The 20,826-nt window shown below is 28.9% G+C and overlaps 2 protein-coding genes across 2 annotated transcripts; both read left to right on the forward strand.

Annotated features, from left to right (window-relative positions):
* The first annotated feature begins 2,132 nt into the window (after window positions 1-2,132).
* LOC137814612 (protein GL2-INTERACTING REPRESSOR 1) lies at window positions 2,133-3,591 on the forward strand. Its single transcript, XM_068617431.2, has 2 exons — window positions 2,133-2,658; window positions 2,792-3,591. The coding sequence occupies exons 1-2, from the start codon at window positions 2,546-2,548 to the stop codon at window positions 3,135-3,137; spliced, it is 459 nt and encodes a 152-aa protein (XP_068473532.2). The 5' UTR covers window positions 2,133-2,545; the 3' UTR covers window positions 3,138-3,591.
* Window positions 3,592-16,675: 13,084 nt separating this feature from the next.
* On the forward strand, window positions 16,676-20,826 carry LOC137814613 (ubiquitin-conjugating enzyme E2 variant 1D). The gene is made up of 5 exons (XM_068617433.2): window positions 16,676-16,792; window positions 16,905-16,980; window positions 18,345-18,484; window positions 19,116-19,241; window positions 20,450-20,826. The coding sequence occupies exons 2-5, from the start codon at window positions 16,947-16,949 to the stop codon at window positions 20,588-20,590; spliced, it is 441 nt and encodes a 146-aa protein (XP_068473534.1). The 5' UTR covers window positions 16,676-16,792; window positions 16,905-16,946; the 3' UTR covers window positions 20,591-20,826.

The following is a 20,826-nucleotide window of genomic DNA, read 5'->3' on the forward strand; positions in this document are numbered from 1 at the left end:
TTATGAGATATTTACTTAGTATGTCAGGTGACTTTCTCTGAGTTAAGTTAGAAGTGTTTTGTATATACATACATAGGAGTATGTCTACGAGAAGTGATTAAGGTTGTTATTATTTATAAGGGTTGAACTACTCCCAAAGTGATTTATATTTATTTTATTGACAATAAAAAAAATAAGTTAAGATAAAGTAATGAGTTTATTAATTTCATTGGTAATTAATATAAACAATAATGTAATTAATTTAGTATTTAGATAATTAATAAATACTTAAAAATTAGAATTGATTTAAGTTTGGGAAGATTCTGCACGTAACTCAATCCTCATCCTATGTGTGTCATATTGAGAAGTAGACAGCATATTTCGTATTGCTGAGAAAAAGGTCAACAAAAGAGAAGTGAAGTAATGAACGATAGTGGAGAGCGAGTTGAAGATAGTTTCTCGTACATTTTGCGTAAAAACAATTATAAAAAGTAAAAGTTGATTTAAGCATAAATAGAGGAACAAATTTATATTGAAAAATAGTTGATTGGTAAAATAATTAGAGAAATATGATATATCACCGAAAGTGATAAGTGTGTTATTTGGAATGAGTTGTTGATTTTTGAATTGTAACGAAGGAAGCATTGGTCAAATGGTTGAATCGTGGATCCATATTCTTCTTATCTATATGTCATAGATGAGATGCTGAATTTTAAAGAATGGGAGTGTCTATTTATAGCAAGTAGAAATGCATCATTTAAAGCATGTTTCATGAATATATGCCACGTTGACCACAAAATTCTACATATGGAAAATAATACTGCCCTTTTACAAATCATTTTCTTTCTTCACCACATTTCATCATTTCCTTGACCTAGCATTCTTTCTTTTCTTTCAAAATAATGCTCCAATAATCACATCTTTTCACATGCAACTTTTCATACTTTCTCCTTTTAAGTTTACAATCTTAATCTTTTGTTTAGTACACTTTAATTGTCAAATCAAAAATCAAAAATAGATGAAAAGAAAATTACAAATTTGAGACATTCATATATTTTTATTTCTTCTTTATGTATTTCAATTCAAACACAATCAACCACGTGAATATTAAAACCCATTCAATAAGTTTTTTTATTCTCAGGAGAGCCGTAAAATGTTATTATATATGAAATTTAAAAGAAATTAGTTTATTTGGAAGTGACATGTGTAAATAAACTATACTATAGAGGACCACTTTGATTTTGAGTCTCACTATCCAGTTACTCGAAAGCATTGTTATTTAGAAGTATACATGTAAATGATCTGGCTAATAATTAGAACGAGTGAACTATTTTAATTGAATAAATAAAATTTTGATCCACAAAACTTATAAAATTTAGATACTAAAATATATTTCATTATTTAGTATAAAATGAAAATAGATGTTGTGATATAAATTTAAAAGCAGTGGTATTAAGCATTAAAATTTAGAAAGAATGTGAAAAATGAAGTTGAAAGTATAGTGGTAGTATATGATGAGTAAATGTTCCACAGGTCTCTTCCCGGCTCTGTCGTTGCATTGTCAAATCACGATCAAGTTCATGACAGAAAGCATTCTTTACTTTGTTTTAATGGTGACAATAATGTCTTCAGAAGAATCAATGGTGCCGTGACAATAACACCACGAGATCCTGTAATGTCTGTTGGACGATGGACATGGATTGTACTTTCCAAACTATGAGAGAAGAGAACAACATACTTAGTCCAAGGAAAACCACCTCAGAAACTCAGAACACGGGATGAGAAAATTCTCGACCAGAACAGAACACCACCGTCGCCACAAAAGGACCCTCTAACAAAGAATAGTTTTTTTATATTTATTTTATTGATGAGGATGATGTTGAGATAAAGGGGTGGTGGTGAAAGAGGTAAGTGTGGTAATGGAAGGGAAGTATGTGTTGGTGGAACATTGAACAGTGAAGATTGAACATTGAAGATTTAACATAGAACATTGAAGGTTGTCATTTCATTAAATTGGGTTTCCTTTTCTCGGGGCACTGTTGAATGGTACTGGTAATATTTATTTAAAATGGGGGCACTTGATTTAAATTTCGTTGGAAGGATTTAATAAAGAAAAATGGGTTGGGTTATTACTAGATGGATGGTATTAAATTTTGTTGGTGAGGGGTTGGATTTTTAAATAAGGGGTTTAGCTTTAAAAGCCGTTGGATTTCTCTTGCGCTGTGTTGCTCGGAGACTTAAAACACCGACTCTTCCTCAAGCAATGAATGAAGAAAGGCCCTCCTTCTGCACTTTGTAATTGCAATATTTACTCCAAATTTCCCCTTCCTGCATACTTCTTGGGATTTTTCCAAACAATTAATACATTTCCTGGCCTCAATTTACACTCTCCTTCTACCCAATACTTCAATTCAATTCAATCCAATCCCATCGCTCTCTCTTTCTCTCTCTTTCTCCCTCTCTCTCTCTCTCCTCTCTCTACACACACCCTACCCCCCTCCACCTCTCTCTCTCAATTAAATTAAGCCTTAAATCACTCCCTTCATTTTCCTTATATAAAACGCCCATGAACCTCCACCCATTCTTGCAACAACAAAGATCACCAACACTTTGCTGGTGCCACTCTTTCTCACCACCCCTTTTTCTCCTTCCAAAACATCCTCCTCCAACAACCTTAACGTGAGTCATTCTTCTTCCTCTTTCAATTCTAATTTCCTCTCCCTGCTACTCTCTCATTCACCCTTTTCCCCTTTCTTTCCTGTCTTTATCTGCGTTACGTATCTTTTTTTTTTCTTCTTTTTTGTGGTTGCAGAAAGCAGAGGAAAGCCATGAGCCGCAGAAACGGAAGTGGTCCACAGCTTGACTTGAAGCTCAACCTGTCCCCGCCGAGGGTTGACCGGAGACTGGAGTCGCCAACACGATCGGCCACGGCTTCACCGACTTCACCGCCGAGCTCGTGCGTGTCGTCGGAGCTGAACCAAGAGGAGAAGAATTACTCCAACAGCCCTGAAGCCACTTCCATGGTTCTCGTGGGTTGCCCTCGCTGCCTCATGTATGTGATGCTCTCCGAAGATGATCCGAAGTGCCCCAAATGCAAAAGCACCGTTTTGCTAGATTTCCTCCACGACACCAAAAACCCCACCATAAGGAGGAGTTAGAGTAATAGAGTTAGGATCCTCCGTTCCTAGCTCTGTTTTCTTCTGTTCCTAGCCCTGTTTTTCTCTGTTCCTAATAGTAGGACATATTATTATATTATATTATATTAGCTAGTAATGCTTAGGAATTAATCTCCTTTTACCTTTTTTTACTGTTTTAACTATTCCCCCTTCTAGGAGTAGTGCTATGTGCGCTCCACTTTTACCCTCTCTCCCAACAATTTTGTCAAAGCAGGGGATGCATATTTGCAGAGACAGAAAGAGACAGAGTGGAGCGTGAATAGCACTATTTGAATCACCTATAGAAAGAAAGTTACTGGGCAATTCGGGAATGTTAGGTATCTATAATATAGGAGCTGGGTGCTCTTTAGCAGCGGTTAAGAAAGTGTAAGAGGGCTTATAACCTCAGGTGCCCTCTTAGTTTGCTTGTTGAAATCCAACCTCGGTTTTCCTTTCACTCTCTTTTTCTCTGCATCCACGATGTTAATGTTAATGTTAATGTTACTGTTTCATCCAACGGCACACACATGCTGTTGTTACTCTTGACGTTAACCACCATAAAAAGGTAAATAAAAATAAAATAAGTGAATAAAAATAGCCGCAACAGCGAAGTTGTAAGACAGAATGTAGATCTTCTGTACTTTGTGTTAACAGTTGAAATGGTTTGAAAGTTAAGGCCCACCAAACCGGTGTTAACTGCTCCATCTACTGCACTCTGCGATGTTGTGAACCACTCAGCATGCTTGAGAAAAATGAAAAATCTGAGTGAGCACAATGGGCTAGTTGACTTTGTTGTAGATTTTGTTAAAACAATTGGGGATATGATGACTGAAAAATGAGGTGTGTAATTTGATTCAGAATTCAGATCCCCTGACACGATGGAATGGAAAAGTTTTGCATGCGATAATGACCTGATTAAAAAAAAGGGAGAGATGGTTCCAACTTCCATGTTACAAAATTCAAGTGTCCACGAGCATAATGAGAGCAATGGCGTGAAAGTCGTATGTCGTGTAGCATAAGAAAATTATGTTGTGGGTTAGGAGGAGATGAAGGATGAGTGAATCAAGGGATGGTAGAAGGTGGGTTGGGTAGTTCCGAGCATTGAAAAAAAAAGGCCATTCTATTAAGGCCATTTAAATCACATAAATGCAAGAGTAATTGAGACGGTTGAGAATAATGTGGGAGATATTACGTCAGATGATAAATGCTCTATTTTTTCTCTCTTTTCCACCTATTTTATCAAACACCTTCTTCTCCTTCTTCTTCATCCTCCTTTATCTTTCTATTTCTCCTCCTTCAACACTTTCAACACTATCTGCACTTTGCCTTCATTTTGTGTTTATATCTATTTTCCCATTCGCAGACACCATAATTGTACCAACTAAGCCCCTCCTTTTGTCAGCTTCGTTAGTAAATTGACATTCAAGGTGTGACAGACCATTAATCCATAATTTATAAGCATTAGATTCAAAGCTTCAAAATCTGAATCATTATGATTCACCCTTAAATATGTAAACTTATAGGTTAAATCAGGTGAGAACGTAGTGGGAAATGGCACAATTAATTGTGTGTCATCAATAAAATAAGAGCAAGTTGAACAAGGTACACAGCTCATGGACATGGTCATCAAGATGAGGGGCCTAAGACTCCATTGAAACTCACCCCAGAAAACATTACTATTAGGGTTGCCCTTAAATCAAATTATATAAGAAGGAAAAAAAATGGTAACAAAACTACATCAAAAATCAAAAGAAAACATCGTGTGATAAGAACAAACTAAAGCCAAAAACCTTGACTGAATTCGATGATCTTAATGCCTAAGAAGTGTTCCGAAAAGAGGTTAGGCACTAGTGCAGTGCATGTCATTTCTTGCTTCAATTACATATATATTACCTTATAAAAAAATTAGTTTAATTAGTTACATTATTCATTTTTAATTGAACTGTTTTTTATTTCATAAATTAAAGTAATTTAATTGTCTAGGTTGTATTTTATTACACTCAAAAGACATTAAAAGAATTTATCATTCTATTTCTTTCAACTAAAATTGATATATGAATTTATTTATTAGGAATGTATAGTTGTCAACTTTTCATATCTAATAAAATGATATATAAATCAAAGCTAACAAACCATTACTGAAAAATAAACTTGTGTTCGTAAAAACATAAAAGGGGTTGTCATTTGTCACACAAGTTGTTAATATAACGAGATGCATTTCTAACACTGAAACAATTTTTTACAAACAATATTTACAGGATTATTATGTAAATGATCAAATTTTCAACTCCGATAATGCTTTAACTCTTGCACTAAAATATTTTTAGCAGTCCAGTGATTAAAAATTTATCTAAAAGTGAGTTTATTTTAGTTTTTAATAAATATGGTTTAGTTCAATTCAAATAACTGTATATTTTTAGTTTATTCTAACACTCCTAGTTAGCAGTGATTTTCCACAGTTAAACACTTGACATTTCCGTGCGTATTTATATTAATAAATAAAAATTAAACTTAAATATTTCTTGATATAATATTAGATGAATATTTACATGGTTTTTCATATGCGAATTGATTTTGAATTTAATATTTATTTTAAATTGAAGTAAACTTGAATTTGTTTATCATTATCATTATTACTATTATATATTATTAGTATGTTTATTATTATTATTATTTTATCTTTTATTATTGGTATTATTATTATTATAGCAATAACTTTGGTTATCGATGTATGATCCAACATTTATTGCAATTACCACTTATCCTTTTGCTACTTGTCAACACCATCCACATCTTAGTGTCTTGCATTGCATCACATATGGAACAAAGTAATGAATTAATAATTATATTTATCCTTATTTTTTGTCATCATAACAATGGATATCTATGCATTACTCGCGTGCAATCAAATTTCGTCTTCTAAAATAAAAAAATAAGAGAGAGAGAGAGAGACTTCCTAATATTTATGTTGATCATAAATCTAATTTGAACCAAGGTACTAACTTCTATTTAAAGATAAATTCTTAATCACATTTTTTAAAACCAAGGTTAATCACCCATCATATGACATGTTGGTGCTAAGTATCAAGTTCATTCATAACACACATGTTAAGTAAAGCAAATTAAGCTTAGTTATGTATATTTATAATTTAGAGTTCTGTTTTCCAAATTAACTACAACTCTAAACAAGTCTCTCTCTTTTCGCCATAATTACTAACATGCAACCTAAATAAAAACCAACTACATGTTACTTGATTTTAATAAATGTGTGATATTATTTTGTGAGAACAAAAACAAGGCATAACTTCATAATAAGTATATTTCACACAATATTTTATTGAGCAAGAAAATAATATTAAAATTAAATTGAAATTAGAGTTAAATTATGCAGAGTATATAAAATAAATCTAATTTAAAATAATATAAAAAAATATGTATATTCTTATTATAGGTTAATTATTATTATTTTATCTTTATCTTTGATTAATTAATCTCTTTTATGAGTATGGTTAGTATCTATAATGATATTTTAACTTATATTTTAAAGTAAGTGGGCTTATCGACCTAAACTGTATGGATAATTAGTATATGAAAATATATGTGGATAATTATTATTTGAAAAATTTGGAACCATAGAAATAGAATAATTTTTCAACGGTGGACCTGATTGATATATTTAATATAGTTGAAAAGAAGCATCATGCTTGTTTTGAAGTCATCATGTTTTATATGATGATGGCTATGGTTTAAAATTGTTGTCAATTTTTTTATAGATATGTTATGTTGTATATGGAAAAAATTGATTTTGATTGTGAACAAATATTTGTAATAAAAAAAATGAAAAAATCTCCTTAATAAAAATATAGGCAAAATGTAAAATGTTAAAATATTTTTTAAAATTAAAATGATCAAAATATTAATATGTTTTAGGAAAATATCACATTTTAGGAAAAGATGTGGGGTGTAAGGTGGAGCATGAGGTGTCAAAAAATCATTTTCCTTTTTGATACCTTCATCTCTTTTAGATTGACGTTTGTTGTAAATTAATTGGAGTATCTCATACTCTCATTTATATTTGTTTTTTTATTGTTGATTAAAAAAAATTAACCCAAGTTAAGTAAAGTAAATCAATGGTGTAGGTCTTTGTGAAAATGAAAATAAAATAAAAATCAATGGTGTAAATTATTAAGATATAAAACATATTTATTGCCCAGTGTGTATATATATTCTTCCACTTCACATCAACTATTTGAAAATTGTCATGTTTTTTTTTATATCTTATCAACTCATTTTTTTTCTTTTAAAATTGTTTTGTTAATGCTTTTAACTTTCACTTAGATAATTACAGATGTAATCGACATTAGTATGTTTTAGGAAAATAATTTACAACCTTGATTCAACTCGATTAATCTAAAACTTGCAAGTTTACTTGTGAGGAAGAAAATTATTTTCTTATTTTTTTAGAAAAATATTTAACTCAAAATATTAATATCACATTTAATCCAAAATCTTGATGTAATGAGGTTCAAATTTCTTCATTTAAGATTTATATTTATATTTAGATTCCTAATAAATATAAATATCTAATATTTATTTTTAAATGGTTTAGATTATTGTAGTAATATTGTTATAGAGAAAGTGGTTTTATGAACCACAATAAATCAAATCAAACACGAATGGTACTGAGATGGACGGAGAAAACTTGTAAACAATTAAAGAGGTTTTCATTATTTTCACTTTATATTTTTTCTTTTAGTGAAATATACTAAATTTATTTATTTTAAAATATGAAATTAAATTTATCTAATATATTTATGTTTTCTTTACTTTGGAATGTGAATATAATTACTTAGTTCTTTTGACATTACCATGCTTTAGTTTTTGTGTCCATTAAAAGTTATTTTTCCTCTGCATTAGAATTTCTTGAATGTGTTTTTTTTAAAAAGTGTCATTATCCCTGATAGAATTAGAAAATGTCTATAATGTTTAATGAAACATTTAATAGTTATTAACTTCCTTTAAATATTAATACATTTTCATTTTTAAAGATATCTTCCACCTTTTACTTTCTCTGCATGATCCCTTAGAATTTGTATTATTACAAATGCTTGAAAAGATCATCAAAATAAAGTGTCACATGCAAGATTACATGAATGATAGATATGAATTTAACAACAAAATCTTGTTTCATACACAAGAGATAAATAAAATAAAAGAACGTTTGAAAAAATTAAGCATGAAGAAAATTTTGAAAATTTAAAGGATAATATAGTTAATTTTGTTAGAAAAGTCAAATTATATAATTTTATTATGAATCCAATAAGCAATACAATTGCAGTGCCATGGAGTCAGCATAATTGATGACAACCCTTGCTAACACATGAACTACCATATTCGCTTGCCTCGTAACAAGCTTAACACTATAGCTTGGAAGTTGGGGAATAATAATAATGATGATGAACTTTAAATTTACTGAAGATCATACCACACTAAGAAAAAATATGCATTAGAAAGCCAACATTATCAACCACTAGTTTGCAATCTAATTAAAAAAATACTTATTAACCAAGACATATTATTTATGCCAAAGTAGTAAGTAAACTCATGACTCGAATATGTGACACCATATTATCCATTTGTTACCTCAACATTTTCACAAATAAATTGGTACGAGTTATCACACTAATACATACCTCATTTTTCACAAATAAATTAGTACGAGTTATCACACTAATACATACCTCAACCAATTTTATTTTGATTTTTTTTACAGAAACATTATTGTCACATTTAATTTTATCGGAACAAACTCAAATTACTAAACAATATATGTACGACCAAAAAGTGTTAGATCACACTCCATGATAAGGGAGTCTCGTCACATGACCGAATACATCTTGATTGTCAAAAGTGACATCACCATTAAGATGTAATTAGATATCATATATCAGATTAATACAAAAATTTAATATTGATATTCATATTATCAAACCAAAAACTTTTTAGGTTCAACTAGTCCTATAATTAAGTTGAACATACTTAGATCAAAATACGCATTTAAAAGTCTTTAATATCTATAATCACTAAATATTAACTTGCGTTAGAGGACCTTTTGTACACATCTTTTACTACGACCGAGTCAATATCTATTAAATATTGATATTAAGGAGTTTAAATAATACTAGTAACTAAAAAATGAGAAAAAGACCATTTGATTTAATCTCTTTTGCAAATTTCCCATTAATAGTTACTTTTTTTTATAAACTTTGATAAAAACAAAAAGCTTGTTCCCTTCCTAAGAATGAATTTAACTTAGACCAAATACTCCATGTACGCATAAAATCACATGTTTTATCTTGATCACTGAGTTAAAAGATTCTTAATAACATTTTACATATAAAATTTATCTTAACACAAATGACTAAAAACACAACCACATAATATATAAAAAATATTCTCTGGTCCATTTTTGCATAGTGGGCAAACAAATTATCAATCCACTCATTTACTCCTTAGTCCCACTCTAGTTGGAATACAATTCCCACTTACAAGGAACTTTATCTTAGATAACATGTTTAGCTTTCATATTCTTCCCATCTACCTTCCACTCTAAGTTTAGAATACTACAATTTAGAGATTATAATATACACTCTTTTTTTAAACTACCCATAAATCATCGTAGTATGTGAGAAATAAATATATTTAAAAAATAAGTAGAACACTCCACACTTTTTTATTATGCAATAACAATTTTTTACCACACAAATAATGTAAATTAAAATCCCCCCCCCACCCAACTTTAATACTCTTTCAATACTCTATAGGCTTCTTTTACGAAGTTTTGAATGTAATTATGAAGTTAATACCTTTATTTTTTTAAAACAATAAAAAAAAAACTTTAGTGTGCTGAATTTGACTTCACGTGTATTTGTTTTTTTATTGTATTGACATAAAGAAAAAAATGATAAAATGGTATCTTGAAATTGTACTATCACTCGGTCAAGAAAGTTTATGTCATAAGGACAGTGTGACCGATTTCGGCAGGATAACTAAATACATATGGGTCATGATATAGTAAATTGAGTAAGATTTTCTTACGATAATTAAAGATTAAATCGTAGTGTCAAATTAATAATAAGATTAATAATAATTTTTGTACTAATTTAGGTGTATTGACATAGAAGTTCAATATAATTTTGTAAATAGATTAACTACGATTAAAGGAAAACACACTTTTATTAATGTATATATTGATAGGGTTTATTAATGTATATATTGATAGGGTCTAGATAGTACCTAAAATTGGTTATACAATTGCTGACGTTTCGGCTGATTTCTCGTTCTTTATTTTAAATCTTCTCCTTCAATTATTGGTGTTCGGTCGAGGTTGACCTGAAAAAATGTAGTTCAACGACAAAGTAAGTACATTGTATTAAGAGTGTGGTGATAAATTGATTTAAAAACCTTACACCTATGTAAAGGGTTTATTCATAGTGTTTTGTAATGAACCCTTGTTGTGATGGCCGAATAAATATCAGTTGTTACCTGATGTGCAACTTGATCCCTGATTTAAAGGAATATATATTGGTATATTCATAGTCGGAGAATATATCCAATATCTTTAAGTTAATTTGACTGATTTTTAGGACATGTCAACCTCATTAAGCAGGACATGATTATGACTCACAAAGAACCCTCCATAACTATTGTTGTCATTTATTAAGTGTCTTAAAGTATATTTTGACACGATCAATCACCAATATCAAATAACTGATTCATCCGATATAATTAAAATTCTTTAAATATTCAAAAACCGACTCAATGAAATAATCTTTTATAAAAATCTCATAGCGATACTACGATCTAACTACATATTACATCATATTAAGATAGAGATTAAAAATAGATAAAATTACTTCAAATCCATATAAGAACAAAAATAATTAATAACAATAGAGTATTTTGAGTGCGGATAAGTTACGAATTTTTAGTGAACAACATTTAAAAAAAATAATAAATTTTTTAGATTATTACAAAATATCTAGTAATGTTTTTTTCTTTTTAAAGTTCATGTAGATTTTTTTGGAGCTTTAGCTTATTTTTTCTTCAATGTGTCCATCAACCACATCATCGTTTTATGAAAAAGCCCTCAATAGATAATTTAAAACTATTATTTTACAATTTCTTAAAGTGTAAAGATTGTTAGAATTTTTTTTCCTAACTATCTTTTCCACATATATAATTAAGAGTAAAATTTCTAACAACATATTTAAATATTTAAACTATATCTATGAATGAAATGTATTGAATTTTGTTGTTTAAACTGTAATTGTGTGTGAACAGAGTCCACAAGCATGTGCTATCTATATAAGTCCCGAAGCAATTAACACCCATTTTATACGAATATTTCAATGAAAATTAATTTTTTATGTTCTCGTCAACTTGGAAACAACGAACATTTTGACACACGAGAAGGAATGAGATGGGAGAGAATGGAAAATTTGAGGTTTTAGTGAATTATCTTTTTCAATTCATTGAAAGGAAATTTTGTCGTACAAGTAAAACACGTGTAGAGCCAAGTTCATGTTTATGCAATAACAAGATTCATGTTTGAAAATTCTTTCTCACCTAAAAAAATGTAATAATTTTTTATAATTTAAAATTCCTTTATATATAAATAAATTTGTAAAAAATTGTTGCATGATATTTTTAAGTTTTTTACAAATTAACTGAAATGTATAAATAAAGTTTTTTTTAGAAAAAAAATGTCCTAGACTATTTTAACATAAAGTTATTTAAATTTAGAAGTTTGAGTCTTATATATATATATATATATATATAAAACTTCTTCTCGTAATATTGTTTTGGATAAAAAAAAATTAATTTTACTTTAATTAATATATTTCATTTTAATATATAAAAAGGATTATTTCATCATTTTATATGAATTATTTAAAATTAAAATTCTTTTTTAAATTAACATTGAGAGTCACTTTTTACATATAATTAACCTTCCATTCTTTTATAAGTCCTTATTTTAAGGACCTAACGCAATTTTTATGGGAAATGTTTTATTAAAATAGAAAAAATAATAAAATAAAATAAAAAATTTGATTGATCAATTTATTATTTTTTTATATTTTATTTTTTACTTTTTCAACTTTTGATTCATTAAAATTAAGAAATACGCAATTACAATATCTTATTCTTTCCACTAGTAAATATAATTATCTTATAATTTAAAAAGAAAAAAAATGCTATTAATAAATAATGTTATGATTCCAATAATATTATTTTTGCTAAAAAAACTACACGTGTTTTAGAAAAAAATTTGTATCATAATAGAAAAAATTATGGATTTTACATTTCAAGCATAAAATATAAAACATTTTTCTTTACAAAATTAGAGTTTTTCAAAACATTCCTAATACATGATTAGGACATATAAAAATACAAATATTTGTAACATAAGTTTTAAAGTCAACACCCTAAAGCTCTTCAGACCCTTCGACACCTGTAATATCATCTGCTCGTGTACGTAGTACAATCATCGCAGTTCAAACACAACAAGAAAAGCAAGGGTAAGTTAGTGAAAAGAAATTACATATCATATCTAATTCTTGCAAAAAGAACCAACCAAATAAATCATTTATAAACATTTCTATAAATGTTATCATGTAAAATTTCAATATCAATTTCATCATTCATATAGACCACACATGGATCTATTTTCAATGACAATCATTGGATTTCATTTCAATCCCACTTCATCTTCCGGAAGACTCATTAAGTATGCCCCTACCATAGACTAACACCTGATCCAAAGAATCCAATAGAAAGGATCAGGGTAAGTTCAAACATCCAATACCGAGTGTCTACAGTGGGACCCAGTGTGTATGAACTCCCTCTCAGCTTCTCACCACCTAATATCTTAGTCTACATGACTTAGATCATTAGTGAAGCCAGAGGATCTCCGTTAAACATAGGCTTTTCATACTTAACGTACCATCAAACAACAACTCATACATTATCCCAAATGTATGACATCAATTTCATACTATTTACATCATTCGTATATAATACATATCATTCAATCCCATAACATTTAAAAATTCATATCATTCCAGAACTTTTCCAATGTTAAAAACAATATTTAACTCTCAAACTATCAAAGTATAGTATTTATAAAGTTTAAATAATATATAAACAAACACACAATATATAAACAAATAACACCTCTGCAAGAGAAAATAATATTGGGACCACGTCCCTTCCGCATTCAGATCTTTTATCCTAGGGTGTTATTAAAAATTAAGTTTAGCTTCCCTTATCTCAATTACTTGTTTTCCAAGCAACTTCTATAATTTTATTCCCCACAATCTGGATAAACTTCAAGATTTACGGGCCTAATGCAAGTTATCCAAACAAAACAAAAATTCAGTATATAATAAAATAAGTTGAGAGGATTAAACTTCTCAAGTGACCCCACCAAAATTGATGACTAAATCATAAGGAAAAACAGAGAACAAATGATATTTAGAGTAAAAATGAACTTACTCTGTTTGAAAATTTGATCGGGTAGAAATGTTCCTTAACTCCTCAGTTACAGCGTGGTACGATCAGATTCTAAAATAGATGAAGATTGGGAGAGAAAATTAAGAGGGAGGAAGATAAGAGAATTGGAGAGAGAGAAATGGAGATAAGGAAGAAAAAATAAATGGCATAGGGAAAAGGGTTATATGGCTTCTGTGTTTTTTCTTTCTTCATAAAAGTTACGTCGTTACAATTAACAGTTTATTTTGTAAATGTAAATGACTAATACACCCTTTCTCTCTTTAAATGCAAGCTTTTTATAACTAACTAATGGAAACACAGGCGCAATTGCGTATTGTGTATCCACATTTTATTTGTTTACTCAATTTTCATGAGGATAAAAATTTAACATATATACAGAAATAATTTTGGGTGAATCGAAATTGAAAAGCAAAAAATGGAGTATAGAGAGTGATTAAAAATGGAGGATTATTTTATTTTATATATGAGATTTGATGTAGAAATATGTGAGAATATGCTCTTTTTTTCTTCGTGTTGTTGCCTTAAAATAAGGAACTAAGGGAAGAGTGTGAAGTCATATAAAAATTGTACATTAATATTAATTTAAAAAATTAAAAAATAATTTTATTTTTTAAGTAATTCATATGAAATGACATCATACTTAATTATATTAATAAAATTTAAATAAAGATAAAATTAAAAACAAATTATTACACTAAAAAAAACGGTTATAATATAAAATCTTCTTTATATATAATTTCTTTATATATATAGGTATAAATTCTGTCGAAAGTTATAACTAATAAGTTTATCTAATTAAAAATAGTATGCTTGTTTGTAATATTATTTTTTAAAACTTAAAATTTCAATTAATTCAATATTAATGAGAGAGATAAAAACTATTAAAAGTTTTCACTCTTTATGTACTAAGATTATTAATGATAATTTAGTCAACAAATAATTAATGAACAGAATAATTAAAAAAGATTCTTGTAAAAAACTTTAAGACCTATTTATGATGAGCAAGAAATAATTTGTCAGTGTTTGAATGAAAAGGATTTTCTAATAGCATTTTTTTTCTGCTTAACTTGTTTCTATCCATTGTTTAAGATTGGCAATTAATGAAATGAGCCAAATCATTATTAATGGAATTTAATTTTCCGGCAACATGTCAGTTCACGTTAGAATGAGTGGTGTAAGATTAATAATACTATCATACAATACTAAAAATATAATAATTATGCAAAATAATATAATCAAAATATTATTTTAATAAAAAAATATGATAAAATTAAAAATGACAAAGTGGATCAATACTATCAGTCACTAATTCATTCTGACCAATTAATATTGGACCACAAGTACAATAAGATATATGCTGTACTTTAAAAAAAATAAAATTATATATGTAAAGTATAAAATTAAAAAAAAAGTACTCGTATTGGGTAAAACAACTTCTTTATGTTTTATGTTTCTAACATTTCAACATATATTTTTTTACGGACTCAATAGTTTACTTATTATATATTTTTAATTCTAAAATGAAATACTTTGTATTCTAAATTTTATAATTTAAAAAGTATTTTCTGGGTTTGAAAATTTATTTTGAATTCCAAAATTCAAAATATAAAATTATATTATATATATTAGCTTCTTATATTTGGGCTCATGTCTGCATCACAGGCCTGTAAACTGGACTGTAGACCAGCCTGTAATTTTTTTTTTTTCAAGTCACATATAGTTAAATCTGATATTTTAATAGTTATACAAGATGAATAAGATAAACTACAGAAAGAGAAGAAGAAAAGAGATAGAATCATTAATAAAGAATAATATACTTACTTTGATCAATAATCTCATAAACTAGTTTTCACCATCACCTTGCTACCTATTCTAAATGAGTACCTTCTATTACTTATTACACCTACGTAAACAATAAGAACTTCAGTTATTGACAAAAGTCAGAAGATACAGACTATACTCAATTAATAATATGATTACTTCACTAAAAAATTACTATCTCATACTTTATCAACAATTTCATTATATATATATATATATATATATATATATATATATATTCACACATATTATCTCCTTAACTTATAACTCATGTAGTAGCAAATGATGATTTGCATTTCTCTTAATATATAAAATTATTATATAAATGTCCATTATTTTATTCTTTTATGTGAGTTGATTTTAATAGAATAAAACAGTACTTTGAATTTGGAATAACTTACGAACCTAAAATAATTTTCAACTAATTAAGTAACTCATTCATTTCTTTAGGTTGAAAATCTCATAAAATTCGAAATAAAAATATTTCATAATATATAAGTGATGAAAACTTCATCTTATAAGACAGTTTTATAAGATTGAGTTATGTTACTATTTTTTATATGATAACAAAATCATCTAAAGTTTATTATAACGAGAGTTTATTAGTTTCATCCGTTATTGGATTACTCATAAATATATAGTGTCACGCGAGTTGACGGTCTCAATGTGAAGAAAATGTATTGGAAATTTCACATCAATTAAAAATAAAAATATTTCACAATACATAAGTGAGATTAAGATTGTGTTAGACTTAAAGTTCACGTCTTAATAATTTAAGTCATTTAATTAAAAGAAAATTTACAATACATAATCTCTTAAAAGTTAAATTAAAATAAAATATTAAATTACACCTGTTTTAATTTCCCGTAATTAAAATAGATATAAGTCTAGTCTGAAATTAATTTATGTTTTTTTATAAACTAACATGAAAAATCTTTTACAAATACAATTTATCTTTCTAACTATTCAAATCAGAAAGTATTAATTACATGCAAACTAAATTTGATGTCTAAGAAATTAAAATACGAAAGGACTATCTACAGTCTATTGTTTTTGTATAATTACATTTTTATCTTAATTTTGTTGTCCTAAATTCATTAATATTAGCTTAAAAGTACAAGGATATTTTAATTACGGTTAAAGTGGTAATTAAAATTAGGAAATTAGGTATTTTTATCTTAAACGCGAGAAGATCTTATGTAACAGTTCGTTTGGTCGTGACAGGAGAAGCGTGGACTGAGAATACGCGTGGTGTAATTGAGGTATTACCTTTCCCCATTCGACCACATCGTTGTTGTGTCCGCTTCTTTTTCTTCATTATTATTCCGAAATTTGCCTTCAATTTTTGCTTACGCCGATTCCCCCTTTCCTCAGACATTTCGATACTTTGATCAGATCCACAACAATTGTTCATCCATGACGCTTGGCTCTGCAGGATCCAGTGTCGTGGGTTAGTTTCATATATCATCTTTCTCTTCTTTTTTTATTTTTCATTTTTCTATAACTGATTTTCTTTTCATGAATATGCATGCTTCTATTAGTTACTTGTTGCCTTGACTTGTCGCCCTTGATGAACTTGAAAATTGCATGTTTGTTTCATTTTTATTGTGGTTAATTTTTTTGTTGATGGAAACAGGGTGGGGTTTTCAATCCATACTGCTGTCTGGAATGGGGAATTTCTTGTAAATATTGTTTTTTTGGATACCCTAATTATAATTTGAATCAATTTTCCTTGTTAGCACTCGTGTTTATCATTCTACGCTTCTTTTGAAATTCATACCTCATTTCTTCTGCTTACTTTATAAGAAAGCCCAGGTGAGCTGGCTCTATAGTCACTTTTTTTTTTTCTGTTTTAGCCAGTCCTCTATTATTCCTCAATTTATTGAAGCGTGTTCACGATAATTAGATAACAAACATTTGTATATGATAACATGAAAGAAGACAGAATCTTTTTTATAATTGTAGGTTTAATATTCTAGTAAAATTCGAACATTCAAAACTTGGTTTTAGCTTTTGAAATGTAGGCTAGGACCTTTTATTATCACATCTCTTAGGAAAATTGAATAGTAATTACCAGATTCCTAAGCATAACTTCCTAGAGTGCAACTTACTTGAAACCATTCTCAAAATGTATTTTTTGATACTTACTCCCAACCCAATTCCATTAGTAATCTTAGGGACTTACAAATATGACACTATAACTCTTTAAGTGGTATCATCAATCAGACATAACAAACTCCTTGTAAATAGAAACCACAACATTAGATAAATTATCTTAAATTTGTGAAGTTATAAGCCAATTATTTGCTATATTCTTTTGTCCTGCTCCTGCATGAAGGAAGATGCCCTGTGAACAAAGAAATTTGCCATGCCATCAGCTGGATAAAGAAATATGGAACATTTTCACTGGCTCTGGTCCTTGTGTTCATGACTATAAAGTTGTGTTTTGAACCTATAATTGATATGGGGAAGAAGAAAATAAATATTTTATTAATTTAATGAATTAGGCAGAACTATAGAGAGAAATCTTTTCTTTAAGGGTTTCCCCTTCCACACAAAGTTAATGCTACTGTTTACATTTGATACCTAACAAAATGACCCTCGTCCCTTATTCTCCTATTTATATAAAATTAACTCCTTTTAAGTAACAACTCTGACAATTGCTGACTGTTTTTTCATTCTGTCCTAACTCCTAACATCGTGACTAATATTTGGTGAAAGGATTATATATAAGTTATAACACTATTTTTTGCACTTTTAGAATATACAATGCCAATATGAGTGTGTATCTAAAAGGTTTGTACCTTAATGTAGTTCCAAGGAACTTCAGATTGCTGGAGGAACTTGAAAAGGGAGAAAAGGGAATTGGAGATGGCACAGTTAGCTATGGAATGGATGATGGTGATGATATTTACATGCGCTCTTGGACTGGCACTATTATTGGCCCCTATAATGTAAATATTTATCTATCACCAGCTTGATTTGTTTTACAAATATGTGCTAGTTCAATGAGCTAAATTCTATTCGAACTAGGGAATTTTCATGTAGCAATTGATTTAAATTTATTAGAACCATTTCAATAGTGGAAGTAATCCATTCTAAAATGAACTTCTTACTTTTCGGGTAATACAAATTGACCATGTTACTAGTCCTTAAACACATTTTTGTGTCTCAATATGTGTATACTAGTATAGTGTTCACGTTACTAGTCATATAACAGTACAAAGTTCCTTATATTTATACATATGTACTTTATCATTATACTGGGAATAATATCAACAACTTTTAAAATTATTTTTGGAAATGTTATTATGCTGCTGAATTTATCTGATGGTTTTAATTGTAACGTTTTTGGCTTTCTATTCTGCTCTTCTAATAGTCTACTGAATCTTTATTTGACCTGATTAATGTAGCTTCTTTGCTTAATTTTTAAGAAATCTGAAGTATGAATCGCTCTACCCTTGAACCAGGGAATTGAGTTATATTATCATTTTTCCAAATAATGTAATTTATTTTTATTTACTGTGTAAATAATAGGCTATTTGCTGGTTCAGTAATTGTGTTTTTTTCTGTTTTTTCTACCAGACTGTACATGAAGGGAGAATTTATCAATTGAAGTTGTTTTGTGATAAAGATTACCCAGAAAAGCCTCCAAGTGTTCGGTTTCATTCACGGATCAATATGACTTGTGTTAATCATGAAACTGGAGTGGTACAATTCATAGTTTTTCACATGCTGTTTTTTACATGTTTTAATGCAATAGGTGTTGGTCTGGGAGAGAAAGAGTATACACAAATCTAACTAAAGTATTTTTGACTTGATTTCTTAATTGATGTTGGGAATAAATATGAGATGTACATTAGAGAAATGTATTCAAGAGTGTATAAAAAATCTCACATTGATTAGAATGTAGCCAAAATAATGAAAATAAGTGGGGGTAACCTTACTCCATGAGCTAACTTTGAAGACAAGTTAGGTTCAAACTCAAATTCTTAGATAGTACTAGAATTTAACGTAATAGTTGTTGTTGGATATAATGATCTATTGGGACATATGTTATCATGTTATGATTGAACCATCTATAAATGTCTTGTAAACTCTAATTGTCTAGTTATTGATGTGAAAAATGTGGGGTTGGAGATATGACTCAAATGGTATATATGACCCTACGAGCGATTTTGGGTTTGAGTTAGGTTCAAACATAAATTCTAGGAGAGTGATTTGGGTTCTAAGAAGGAAATATACGTAGAAGAGTGCTAGGAAAACAATTTCTAACACATTCTTTCTAATACACTCTGATTGGTTAAAAATTTGAAAAACTAAAGAGGTATGTTAAACAAGACATGAACTACAAAATTTTGTCATTTCCAACAAATAAAAAGTATTGTGTTAAAAAAAGATGTATTGAAGAATATCCCGCTATCATTTCTCATATTATTGATTTCACCATGCCTTGATGAAAAAAATACAGGGTTGTTTCAACTACATACCATTACCATCCTATTTTTCTTAGAATAACATAAAACTTGGTCAATACATCCTTGTTTCAAATGTACTGGAAATTTGGAACTTTGAAAGAGTAAGCAAGTGTTGAATTTGGATGGCCGTGGAATGCGATTGGGTCATATACCCAAAAAGAAATAAGGGACACAGTTTATTGTCAGGGGAGAAAGGAGCAAGGGTTTTAGAGATTCGGAAAGACTGCAAGATTTGAGTGCTTTGGCATTTGGAACCCCCTTCTTTATTTTTCTCTAGATTATTTTTTTCTTGTAACTATGCATTTTATCAGGCCTCCCTTTCTATCCAGGAACTAGTTTACCAACACGCATCTATGTTTTCACCCTTCAACCTATCATTAGTCCATTTTGCAAACTTGATAAATTACCTAACTAAGATTTATGGATTTGCTATTGAAACAGGTTGAATCAAAGAAATTTGGTCTTCTTTCAAATTGGCAACGAAAGTTTACCATGGAAGATATATTGACCCAACTGAAGAAGGAAATGGCAGCTTCACATAACCGTAAGCTTATCCAGCCTCCTGAAGGTACTTGCTATTAGTGTCCAAGATCATACCAGTATTAGTCATATTGCACTTGCAGTGTGCAATATATATTATGTAATACTCTGGATCCTTCTATGTTCAAGAACATATAGGGGATGCCCAAATGAGCTTAATCTTTACCTCTGTAGCTTAAGAGTTGTTTTGTTGCCTTACATTCATACATTGTCGACTATGTTGAACTCTCTTATTGATGCTAAATATTGAAAGCAACTCTTAAAGTAGTATTTCCTAA

The sequence above is a fragment of the Phaseolus vulgaris genome, chromosome 1 (genome assembly GCF_051622355.1).
Source record: "Phaseolus vulgaris cultivar YP4 chromosome 1, ASM5162235v1, whole genome shotgun sequence".
In the NCBI taxonomy this organism is placed as follows: domain Eukaryota; kingdom Viridiplantae; phylum Streptophyta; class Magnoliopsida; order Fabales; family Fabaceae; genus Phaseolus; species Phaseolus vulgaris.